This window comes from Syngnathus floridae, chromosome 2 (assembly GCF_059516105.1).
Source record: "Syngnathus floridae isolate MCC-2025c chromosome 2, RoL_Sflo_1.0, whole genome shotgun sequence".
Taxonomy (NCBI): Eukaryota; Metazoa; Chordata; class Actinopteri; order Syngnathiformes; family Syngnathidae; genus Syngnathus; species Syngnathus floridae.
In genome coordinates, this window is record NC_142414.1 from 11,235,571 (window position 1) to 11,248,515 (window position 12,945).

Consider the following 12,945-nt stretch of genomic DNA (forward strand, 5'->3'; position numbering starts at 1 on the left):
GAGAGGTTGCGCTGAGGGCCAGGGGGAGGATGTATGGCAACTGGCTGTAAATGTTCCCAACATCTCCTCATTCAGCATTCAAGCCCAGTTCAGACACATCTCCTAGCCATTTTCAAGAATCCCTCCTGACAATAGCTGAGTCACATCGAGCTGCAGGTGAGAGTAAGCGTTGTTTTATCTGCACTAGCACGTTTGTAAATAAGCCTCTCCGGACCACCCTTCGGGTCAGCACACAGCAAGATATACGAGGCGAGGCCTTCCTCTAGCGCTCTCCAGTGAGGTGATATGCAAGACACCTTTGTGACATCCTTATCTCGGCTACTGCCCTCAGATCAGTGCTGGCACTGGCAGGATTTCCTGAACTAATTGCATTATGTTGACAGAGCTGCCACACTGAATCATGCTCACAATCTTTTCTTGTGGATTGTTGCTCTTTTTTTGTTCTCTGTGCCTGCATCTTGAACGAGTATATTTGCAACCCGGAGGGAATTATGGGGGCGTGATGCCCAAGTAGATTTCTGACCCCGAATGGTTGCATAAGCAAACACTGTGTTGCAGTGAACTGGAAACACATCATATGTTGGAGTACAGAATCATTTTGTTGCTTTTCTCGGTTTCCAAAATCTATCTTGACAAACTCTTCCGATAACATTGGTCAAACTATGTATATATTTATTCCAAAAAGCACAATCAAATATCAATCCATACATTTTCTGAACCGCTTCTTCCTCACGAGAGCCACCCAAAAAAAAAAGAGAAATTAGATTGCATTCTTGAAAAGTTTCAATTCGTAAAAGCAACACACAGCAAATTATTTTGACTTGAATACTTCCATGTTCTAAATCAAGACACTGCATTGTAGATATTCATTTAGTATTTTTACAGAATAACAAATTGCCGAGAGGTTGAAGTGAGATGTAGATACAATATATCAGGTAGAATAAGTTGGGTTGCAAACGCAGCTATACAGTGTGCCGTAGTTGAATATGCAGTAATCAATTCTGCGACGCTTGTGGTCTTCCTAGTTAATTTGTGTATTCTTTATTTTAATGAGTTTGCAGAAGAAATAACTAAAGTTATCTTAGTTAATCCTTTACATGCAGTCCTTGAAATCATAACATTTGGTGACATCACATCGTTATGCATTTCAATTGATTTCATGGCTTAAATTGTTACATTGCAGTAATTAGCATAGTGTGACAACATAAAATGTTGTTGTTTTTTTATGTTGCTCAGCTGGAAAACTTGAATCTGGCAAGGGATTTGCATCATGTGCTTTTCAGAATTTGCCAGAGGTTTTTTCTGTACTTGTCTTACTTTAGTGAATCAGCAAAATAGGGGCATAGTAATAAATGTTGATGATGAAAGCAGAAGAGTATTTTATCTTGAGAGATTGGAGTATCGGTCTTCCATTTGAATGCACTCTGCTCGGACCATGAGCCTCACATTATCTCAAACTTCAGTGCTAAATAACAGGCCATGCAGCCATCAGTTTCTCCCAGTAATCCTATTAGAAGTTAGCAAAATGAAACCATTGCGACTTTGGGAGTTCCGAGTCCATTTCAGCAAGAGTGCATTACTGGAGAGTGAGTAGCAAGAGTCAGGAACATAGGTGCAAATTATCTGTAACTGAAACAAATTAACTCAACTCTGCGTTCTTGATTTGATCAATGCTCTCTGTGCTAGATATAAAGCAAAGTGTACACATCCCAATAATCAGACCGAATTTGAGCATTTCCTCCACTTCTGATCGTCAGCAAAGAAGTGTGATTCCCCACCTCCCTTTCCAATTTCTAAAATGTTTCTAATAATCCTTATATATGTGGTCAAGACAGAGTTGAGACAAGCAACAAACTTTGAGGTCCTTCATTTTTCTAGACAGGAGCCCGTGTGCTCCGTGTGAAAACAGGCGCATCTTCATTTTGTGTTGGGGCAAATCTTTTTTTTTTTTTACAGTATTTAGGGCCACGTTATGCCTTGGTGGGCATTCTGGACCACGTTGCTGCCCCCAGCCCATCTGGCAATTTGGTTAGGGAAAGTAGACTAGATTTTAGACTCGCTAAAACGGGGTATAACTTGTGGTGCAGGTGAATTTGAGGAATTTGATCAAGACACAGGCAGACAGATTTGGCGCTCAGCAAATGTGTGTGGTGAATGTCATCGGATTTCATTCATACATGTGACAACTGCGTGGGACAGTACCGCTGAATCATTGTAAAAATTAATTCATTAACTAAAGTCGGTAGGGACCGATTTGGGTCGGCACGACCATATATCAAAAGTTGCAGCTTGTAGCTTTGTACCCAAAAGAGCCCAATGAGATTTGGATGAAAAAAAGTTCCTCAACATGAAAAGCGCGAGCACAAAATTAGAGCATCCACATGGACAATCTGTGATAATTTCCCTATCATTATGATTTTGCGAAATCAATGATAAACTGTAGTTTCCAAGAACCAATGTACCATCGCAATCAAATTAGTGAGAGTTGGACGAAACGTAGGCGGACGGGCAGTTGAGGTGGATGTCACACACTATGTCATAGATGGCAGTAGCGTCAGCGTGGGCTGGATGATTTGAACAGATCGCATTTCACAGATCTTTATCTTTGATGGACCTGCTCGTCTGGTGACCTGTGTGAGCCGAGCAGCCATTGCTGTTGTCTCCCTTTGAATACGGCAACCTTTTCACACTGCCTAATATTCAATAGTTAATTTGCCGCCTCACTGCTCCTGAATGTAGCCTTCAGCTGCAGCCGCAAGTCCTATGGCCAGTTTTGTTCTTGTTGACAGAAGCCAGTAGGAAAGTGAGGATTAACGTGATTTGGGGTTTTATATGGATGGAAATTCAAGATTCTATTTCATATACAGACATGCACACTAATCTGCACACACACACGTGCACACACATTGGCCACTTGCAGACAGCTGTGTACAGCAGTGTCGAGGGAAGTTGTCAGGGTCGGGGAAACAAAGGACAAATAGTTAATTAATTGCTGTGCAGGGTACTTGTTGTTGTGTAATAGAACAGCTGCATGACTTCAGCTCACCCTCCTTGGGTTGTTTTCACTTTGCGGTCCCAACCTGGACGCTAATAGGCTGTCTATAAAGTCTCTCTGTGACAATTAGAGCCACATTATCTACATGAAGGTCTTTTATATTGGATTTATTATAGATACTGTATGCAGATGCTGCAATTTATGTGAAAGGTTGACCTGGCTGCATCTCCTATCTATCCTATTTAATGTTTTGTCTATTCAAGATGGCAACTTGTGATTATCCGTGGACAAATCTTGCAACAGCATTTGGATAATATAAAGCAGAGCCTCAAAGGGCACACTTTTTTTTCTCCACAGGACATAAGGCAAATACCCCAAAAAACTGCCTTCATAAAACCTTTATTAACCACCTCAAAGCTTGCTGAGTCTGCCAGGAATGATTGCTGTCTCCTGAGTTAAACCTCAAATGAATCATAACACATTGTCGGGAAAGGCTGTGTAATCAATAGGCCTCTTGACAAAGATTTATTGCGCAAATGCAGGTCTGGGGTTTTTTTTCTTCCTTTTTACACCGATAGAACAAATACTTGTCCGTCCTTATTGCCGCAGGCTCGATGAGAAAGAAGTGAGCCGGGGTGAGCTCATATTGTTATGGTAGTTTTAACAATATAATCGGTTCCACATAAATGGGTTCTGTAATAGCAATGAAGCAAAAAGGCTGGTCGATTACTGCGTTTCTGTTTATCAAATGAAAGGAATGTTACGGTACACAAGGTTAAGGCTGTCAGCTGTGAGCAATAATTTGCAATCATGTACACATAATAAATAAAGTAGCTGTAGGGGTTAGGACATGTTAACAAGAGCGCTGTCTTAAAACTGTTGGAATGCAATTACTCGATTCAAATTTTATTTCCTATCGTAATTTTTAATTATTATGACTTTAATTGGTAAAAGTTGTTTGCACGACAGAAGTACTTGTGGCAAAGCAAAATGATATTAAAAATGCTGAAAGATCCCAGTTTCCATGTTTTCTGTAATATGCTTTCATAATTGAGTTTTCATGATAACATTTGATCTGAGCTCTATCTGAAGAGACCTAGTAACGATTGAATTTTCTGCTCCATGGTCAAAATTCAAATTTCCCATCTGTCCAACACCTTTAAATCAAAAGTTTGCAAATCCTTCTCTGTCCTTCCTTTTCTTTTAGCTATTCATATATGATTTAGCTCCAAGCAATGTCTCTCATTATCCATCTGCCTCTTCAGCAGACTGCAGTGTCTTTGATGGATTGCCGAGATTTTATACAAATGTTCAAGGAACCCAGAGGATCCATCATAATCACTCTGGAGATCCTCTGACATTTCCTGCAGCACCATTATTCGGTTCCCATTTTCGGTTTTCATAAAATGTCATATCTAATGGATGGATTGTTAAAAACCTTGTTTTCTCTTCGACCAAATTGTGATGAACATCTACTGATGATGTGCTATTTTTGGCTTCATAATTGAAGCAGTGAAATAATGGACCGAACTATTTGGAGAACCTTGGCAGTACTTGATATTGAGGTTTAATATTAACATGCAAACATTAACGCTTGATCCCATGAACTGGGAGTGTGTACATCTAGCTTTGGAATTGGCTCGTGAAGTTTGACAACTATAAATTGTGAATTTTTCTAGGACGGTTGCTAAAAGCTGTCTCTTGTGGCACTCATAAAACGTAAGTCCTCTCTGTCCGTCCTTGCTGTCACCCTCAGAGTAGGGGAGACAAATGCTTGAGCCCATATCAGTAAATGTTAATACAAGTGGTCTGGTTTGACTACATTCTGAACCACCAGAAATACTTTGATGTGAACGGAATATAAATAGGATTTAATAAATAAATGTGTACTATATATATTTCATTTCCCCCTCAGGTAGAATGTCAGCATAAGTAGTTTTAAAGACATGTTGGGGTGACCGTGAGTGACATGAGCTCATCCTCATTGTTGGACCCAATCTGAATAATTCATATGTGGCAATAAATGGCGGCTGAAACTGCAGCAGTAACTTGAGGATTGGCACCTAAGAAATGGAAAAATTCTGCTTTTTCTCCCATATCTCCATGACGTTAATAACGTCAAGAGTCAACTCTTGTTATTCTTGTCATCTTTCTCGGCCCAATCAGTCATCAGCGTGTCGGCAGGTCGTTTCTAGCTGCGCTTGTCGCTCTGTGATTTCTGGAACCGATAAGAGCTCTGAGTGAACATTTGCTTGGTGCGGGAAAAACACGACGGCAGAATGGTGTGTGCATGTTTCTTTTGTTTCTCCTAACACCTTTCATGGTCAGGCACAATTGGCTGAAACATTAGGTGACAAGCAAACAAAGCAAAAGTGATGTCTATTGATGGTTATTTCTCCTAAATATTCTTACCAAGTCAGCTCAAACCATTGCTCACTGACCTCACTGCCTTGTGAAATGTGTTGGAACCAGTACGGTGTCAGACTGGAGCGCAGGCTGTCATAGTCAATCGCTGTTCAGAGTATGACGCTTCTCTTGGTAAAAATGGATGCAATGGTGTCGGGTCGCAGGGTTCTGGGAATAGAAATGGCTTCATCATGCATTTGTAAAGCACCTCGATTTATCATTCTACTCATTAATACGCCAGCAATGACCTCGACCCTTTTACGCATTAATTAAGGCAGCCTCCATCAGGAAAGGTTTTTATTACTCTTCGGGTTGGCCGACTTGTGTTTGAGCATTATCTGATGAAATTGTGTTTTTACAAAACTGTGAAAAAACCTGTGAACTATAAAATACTTTGTTTTAATAATGTTTAATTCACATATTCACATATTTGAACATGCTCTAATGCTGTTAAATGCATCTTAAATATGTTATCCAATATCCAAAAGCTCTTTGACCTGTGACTAAATCTTTAAAACACTCCCAAAAATGTTGAGGGCAGAAAAGGAATATTTCTGTCCATCTGTTGTAATTGGTACATTCAATAAAATTGGTTGATAGTCCCAATGATTGATGATTGTAGATTAAAGTTAATTGATTGTTCTTTATTTTGAACATGTGAGCAAAATTAATCAAAATAAAATTATAATAAATAAATTAATATATATATTATGTAAATATGAATAATAATTTTATAATCAAATTTTAGATACACACACACACACACACACACAAAGACACACCTTGGTTGTTGATTGGTTACTCCAGTTTTTTAACATCTCCCAGGCTTTAAGAAACAGAAATTCCTGGCTGACTAGTGGGTGGGAGTGTATGAGATGACACATCTCTAATCCATACTGTACGTACTCATGCTTCGAGAGATCAGCTTTTGAGTAACTGTCCACAGTGGCGGCCGCTATGCATGAATGCTTTAAATGACACTCTCACGCTCACTTCTGCCTTGATGTGTGACATTGAGACTGACATTCCATTTTGAAACGTAACACAAGATTAAGGGGTAAAACAAGTGCCTATAGTATCGAGCACCCTTACAATTCATAGGGCTTCTGCATTGTATTTATTTGTGAGAAACCTTTCTTAGTACCAAACCCAGAATGTTTTCTGATGCAGTCTCAGTTTCCACAAAGCTCAAATTACACAAGCAATAAGGAATAATTGTTTTGTTTTTCTTTGGTCTCAGTAATCTCCCATTCCGCCATTTTACTAATAATAAATGAACAGAACTACAAACATGCATTTGTTTTGCCAGTAAGTGCAATGAATGTAGAATACCTGTGCATGGTTAACAGTAACAAAGCACTCGAGACAACGGGGTAATGGCTACTTTCCTGATTTTTTTTTATCCAGGGACTGTGTGCAGCCTAAATGACTAAGTGGAATTTGTTCAAGCACCAGACAACGCCCATGGTCGCTGCCAAGCCAACAGGGGCCAGTGCCTTGACTGTGACTCCTGCCCCTGTCGCGCTGGTCTCTGCAGACAACTCCACCGAGCCGGTCAGCAAGAACGATGCCTTCGACGAGATCAAAAACAAGTTTCTGAATGAAATCGATAAGATCCCACGTGAGTACTGAACCAACTTCCAATCAACTTGTGATGACGAAGCAGTCGTTTTGGAATTGGATTTTCTGCTTTGGCCGCAGGCATTGGCGGCCTCATAACGACTTTATTCACTATTGATCAGTGGCTGCCCCCCCCTAATGGCGCAGAAATCTAATTTTCCCTCAATCTAATCACAAGCGTGGCACCTCTTATAAAATCTGTTTGGCCCATAGCATGACACGGACCTGACTAAACGAGCGGTCGGTCAAATGTCAAAGTATTTGTTTCTTTCTTCTCGGACTAGGAATGTTTCATCTATAACATGGATTTGTTTACCACCCACAGTGCCATCCTGGGCCATCATTGCCATTGCTGTGGTCGCTGCTTTACTTATTCTAACGTGCTGCTTCTGCATCGTCAAGAAATGTTGCTGCAAGAAGAAGAAGAACAAGAAGGGCAAGAAGGGAAAGGGTGACATGGGGATGAAGAACCTCAAAGGAGGAGAGGTATAAGACACTGTGGGAGAGTTTGGGGAATTTTTAAGCGGTTAATAAGTTTTTGACCCCAGCCAAGTTTATATAATATGGCCTTGTAATTGATAAATAATGCACAGATAGTTTTTAGGACAAACGGTTTTGATTTTCCAAATCATCAGGTGAGTTGCTAGTTCTCCAAGAGGACAGAATTTTGTCAGCTTTTTCTACCTTGGTTGACTGAGAGTAACATTTAGGTTTCAAGGCCTTCCTTAAACTTGGATCCTAACTAATAGCATTTTCTTTTCATTGACTTCATTCTTCTCACCAAAGACTTGATTCTCTTAACCCTTATTGTTAAAGATATGTCCAAACTCAGCAGCATATCTTTAACAATATCCAGGAGAGTGTCAAGCATGGTTGATGATGATGTCATAAGTGGGATTGCAATGTTAGATGTATTTTTTGATTCCCATCCCTGAGTGCAGCCAGCCAGAGCTGAGTCCTGAGCTCTGACTCAGGAGAAAATTTAAAATGCTGTGGATTGGCCTCATTTCTTACCGCTAAAAACTATGCAGTCAGCTCTAACGCCTTTTGGACTACTGGCCACACAATTCTTACGACTTTTCACTTACTACAGCATACGGTAGATGAAGAGCAAAGACTCTATTCAGTGGCTTTGTAACCAGGTCAGTGTATTTTTCACGGATGAAAATAACACTTAGCAACCGTGATTCAACCGTGATTATCTGTTTTATTTTTTTTTCTCTCTTCTTTTGTTATGTGCTGTGTTTGTCATAAATGTTATTGTTGCTCTTTCTCTTCTTCTCTCTCTTTTTTTCCTCTCTCTCACACTCTCTCACTTGTGCTTTGGGATTTGAGTGGAAAATGACATGTCCCATGTATTCAGCTCAGCCCCGACGCTGTTTTCACAACCTTTCAAGAGTGATTCTAAAAATAGCTGTTGCAACAATTGTTCTTGTGCAGGTCTTATTTGGGTTGTTTTTTGTTTTGTTTTTTTTTGCACGCCTCAGTGACGATTTGACGACTCATTCAGTTGGCTAACAATACATCTAAAAGTCCAGTTATTTTAAGGCACAATGGATCTGCTGCACAAGATATGATTGTGCTAATGAGGAGGTTGGCGTGTCTGTCATTTTCCTCACTCCCTACAGTTTAGCTGACTGCATTTGCTGTGATTACCCTTCTTTGGTGTCTGCTGTGAGTTCAATCTCTTCCTTTGTCTCTGCTCTCCTCCTTCCTGCTTTGTGTCTTATATGTGCTCCGTGTATCTTGACTGTGGTGGACTTCTCTGCCTACGGTAGGTCTAATAGCACGCGGCGCCCCTCTCTGGCCGCTCTGAGTAAGCGCAGACCAGTGCAGAGGGGGGAGCTGTGGGGGCGGGCTGGGCTTGAGGGGGATGGATTGCAGTGATGATGTCAATGAGTGCTATGGCTTTCCGAGCTCTTTGCAAGCTTAGGCGCTGCTGGTGCTTGAGGAATCTTTGGGAGCAATTAAGCTGCTTCGCACAATCCACTGAACTGACTTGCCGCACCAATTGCTATGTCTTGATACAACGACGGTTCTCTTCGGATATGTGAAATCCAACAAAGACATGTTTTAATGCAAATGGTTTGAAATGAATATGAAACCCTTCCTTTGATTGAGCCTTTTGAATGACTAGTGCACTCGGCAATTCACTAGTGATCACTAACATGCATGTGCAAGGGCTAAGCTGGATAATGTCATACAAACGCGACCCACCAGTGAACTATGGGCTTGTTTGCACCATCATGGGCCGTTAAAGCGCGACGCAAATCAAAGAGGTTGTCAATGACTCACGACTAATTGCTCTTGAGGTCTGAAATTTACTCACTGGCTTCCCACTCGCGTGCAAACATGCTCAGAGTTCCACGACGGATCAGACTTGTTTGTTTTGTATCTCTTGACAAAGACCAGCGTACGCCCTTGCAGTAGGTAACATTGAATGGCCACAACTTGACTTGAGAGTAACTTTCCTGGATGACCCATGCTGCTGACATACAAGGTGACAGATGCGAAAGAGATGGTGTGCCTGAATGTTTGCCCAAAATGTGCCCGACTCACAATCCTGATTTCAAAGCTGAGGCAAGACACCGCAGTGAAACCACTTCTTGATCCCATGGTGAGCAAAGGGCATGCATCCAGACATATCATGTCCCTATCCCAGAGCCCTCCCCAGGAGTTTGGGGAAAAGTGAATCTTCTCAAAGCAGTATGATGAGTTCAGACATTTTTGGTCCTGACAAAAATGTGCCCTTTTCAAACTGCCCATGCTCAAGCTACAAGATAATTCATTTACATCAGCCATCAGAAAGAAACATACCCTGCATTTTGCGGCCTGGCATGATTGAATGAAACGCATTGACCTCCACAGAAATAGAGAATGCCACAAATAAGTACAATCGTGTGAGTTTACAAGAGGGGGTGTGAGTTACCAAGTATGCACGATAGACTGCATGCAAGCAAGGCAAGTGTCTGCCTGCATTGGGACAAAAATGAGTCTAGTGAGAATGTTTTTTATATCTGTGTATGCGCCCTGTTCCAGCTCAACACTTTCAGCTGACCAGAGAGTAGCTGGACCGTCCGTTTTTTACGAAGACATCAGTGTTTACTCAAGATGACACCCATAGAAAAGTCAGCAATTCTCTACTTGAATCCAAACTGAAAGGACGAGTTAAGAACAAACCACCAAAGCTCGAAGAATAGGAAGCATGATCAAAGGACTTTTAGCTTGGACAGTCGGACTATCAAATCGAAGGCAACAATTGATAAACTAGCTTGTAATTTTCTCAGCCGACCTGCTCCCAACCTGCAGGCAGAAGTAGTTTTGATTTCCCAAACCCACAGAACGATTTTGCATCCTTGATCACTTCTGTCTCAGTACTCATGCTTGGACTCCTTGGAGCCAATCGTATGGCTAATGCCATATACCATGTTCATCATAATACCCAGGACAGATATTGACAATGGCAACGTAAACAAGAAAATGTGTGAGGATGTCTGAAGCTAAACAGCTACAAGGAATGATATATATATATGATATAAGTCCAGATAGCCTTCCCTATCAGAAATCACTGCGTGCGTGGTTTGCCGTTACCCCATCGCTCTGTCCTTCAGTGCTTCTCAGCTTGGACCAAAATTTATTTCAAATGGCATGAAACAGGAACATCGTCTCGATTTCCACGTCACATTTGACTTTCTATAATTATTTCGGTAGACCATTTTCATGCGAATATTCAAACAATCCTTTTTAATATGGGATCTATTTTTTCAACATAATTGAAAGTTTTACTTTTATTGCATGCTTGGTTATTAGAGTGGATGCACACCTCAGAGCGTGTATAAACCCCAAAAAAATTCTTATTTATAATCCCAACCCATGTATTAATTCAGTGTTTTCTAGGTCAGGACAACTTCATCGCTTCATTTTTAAATGCTAGACAGGGAATACCAATAAATAAAGTAACTAGCCAACTAACAGCAAATGGTGTCACCCAAGAAATAGTGAAATCAAGTCAGGTTGCAACCGTGGTCATCGATGAACAGATCGCACTAGTAACACCTGTGTGTGCAGGGGTAAGTGACAGGTAGGTGCTGTGACTAACCCGACTGCTAATGGCCAAGGGTTGTTGATCAGCACGACCTGAGACTTTAAAGCATCTGCTCACTATTTCCTCTATTGCCTTCCGCCCCTCTGTTTCACAGAAACAACAGGACGATGATGACGAGGAAGACGATGTGGAACCAGGACTGACTGGAGATGAAAAAGAAGAGGAGGTGAAGGAGAAAGAGAAACTGGGAAAGCTGCAGTACTCCATTGATTATGACTTCCAGGAGAACAAGGCAAGAATATCAGTTTCCTTAACACTCACGAAGAGAGTGGAAGCAAGTAAGAATCGTCTGGATTAAAATGATTGGAGGTCATATCATTCCAGTTCTCCACCAATTTCCAATGTCAAAGCATAAAAATAATGTATTGGTTCGTGAAACTTTGCTTAAGGTGGCAACATTCAAAGTTCAGAACCACCCTCAGTTTTCAATATTTCGGACAATGTTTCAGCATCACATTCTTATCATAGTCTTTATGCAGCTCTTGACCTGATCAAATATCAGGATCCAGAGGATCATCTATGCTGACTCTTACTCAAATGTATTTCTAGCTGACAGTGGGAATCCTGCAAGCTGCCGATCTCCTCTCCATGGACAGTGGTGGCACCTCTGACCCCTACGTCAAGGTCTTTGTCCTACCTGACAAGAAGAAGAAGTTTGACACTAAGGTTCACAAGAAAACTCTCAACCCAGTCTTCAATGAGACTTTCATCTTTAAGGTAAGCCTTGTAGTTCTCATTGTAGTCATTACTATTTAAAAGAATATGTCAGCTTGACCAGTCACGATCTGGCTTTGGATTGATTCATTTTCCTCTAAGAGTTTAATGCCTGCTTAGCCCTCATTCTTTCATCCACTGGCAATAAAAGGTTGAAGACATTTTGAAGGTGGCCGACAAGGAGAATGTGGGTGAGAATTAAATTAAAGAAGAGGGCCGCCTTTGGCGCCTGCTGACACAGCTCAGTGATTCAACAGAAACAATTCAAAAAGCTTGCCAAAGTCAGACTAGCTTTACTGAAGCTGTGTGTTAAGCCGACCCTTTGTAAGGTCCAGACTGAAGTCACAGCTAAGGTCATTCTACGCTGCAGTCAACAATAATGATTTGTGGAAGAATGTGAAGTATCCAGACGTTGCTATGAATAACTAAATTGTGATTGGTTTGTATTTTCCAGATTCCTTTCCAAGAGATGGGAGGAAAGACTCTGGTCATGTCTGTCTATGACTTTGATCGCTTCTCGAAACATGACGTTATCGGCGAGATTAAAATACCCATGAACACCCTTGACTTGGCAAAGCCAATCGAGGAGTGGCGAGATTTAGACAGCGCGGACCAAGAAGAGGTAATAATCAAGATGGAACGTGATATCCTGAAGCTTGAGTCTTCTAAAAGTTCTAAAAATGGTCGTCTTGCTCAGTGGCCAAGCAGCCTGTGCTTCTTTATAAAGTATTCCAAACACTACTTAAGGATGAATAATGATCCCCTCTGTTTCTCATGCTCATGGCAGCAGGTTTTAACTTTCTCTTTTCATTCTTAAAACAGCCGGAGAAGCTGGGAGACATTTGCATCTCTCTTCGTTATGTACCCACTGCTGGTAAACTCACAATTTGCATTCTGGAAGCCAAGAACCTGAAGAAAATGGACGTGGGGGGGCTTTCAGGTTTGTAAAGCATGAGTCATTCCTTCTAAATTGTACAGTATAAGTTCTTTGGCACCTTTATTGACATCAGAAGATTTTTGTTTTTTGATATACACACACCGTCATATGCGGGAATCGAACTCACGGTGTCGGCACACAAGACAGGCAAGTGTACCCATCAGCGAC

The 12,945-nt window shown here is 41.2% G+C and overlaps 1 protein-coding gene across 4 annotated transcripts in view; it reads left to right on the plus strand.

Moving 5' to 3' along the window:
• LOC148401744 (synaptotagmin-2-like) overlaps positions 1-12,945 on the plus strand; it is a 42,498-nt gene that overhangs the window by 23,785 nt on the left and 5,768 nt on the right. For 3 of the 4 annotated variants that reach the window (XM_088359037.1, XM_088359027.1, XM_088359046.1), the window contains 6 exons: positions 6,809-7,022; positions 7,347-7,507; positions 11,221-11,358; positions 11,676-11,843; positions 12,295-12,462; positions 12,663-12,780. In XM_088359037.1, the coding sequence (XP_088215163.1) occupies positions 6,827-7,022; positions 7,347-7,507; positions 11,221-11,358; positions 11,676-11,843; positions 12,295-12,462; positions 12,663-12,780 (949 nt within the window). In that variant the 5' untranslated portion in view covers positions 6,809-6,826. The remainder of the gene's footprint in view (positions 1-6,808; positions 7,023-7,346; positions 7,508-11,220; positions 11,359-11,675; positions 11,844-12,294; positions 12,463-12,662; positions 12,781-12,945) is intronic. The other variant, XM_088359054.1, reaches the window with a different exon arrangement.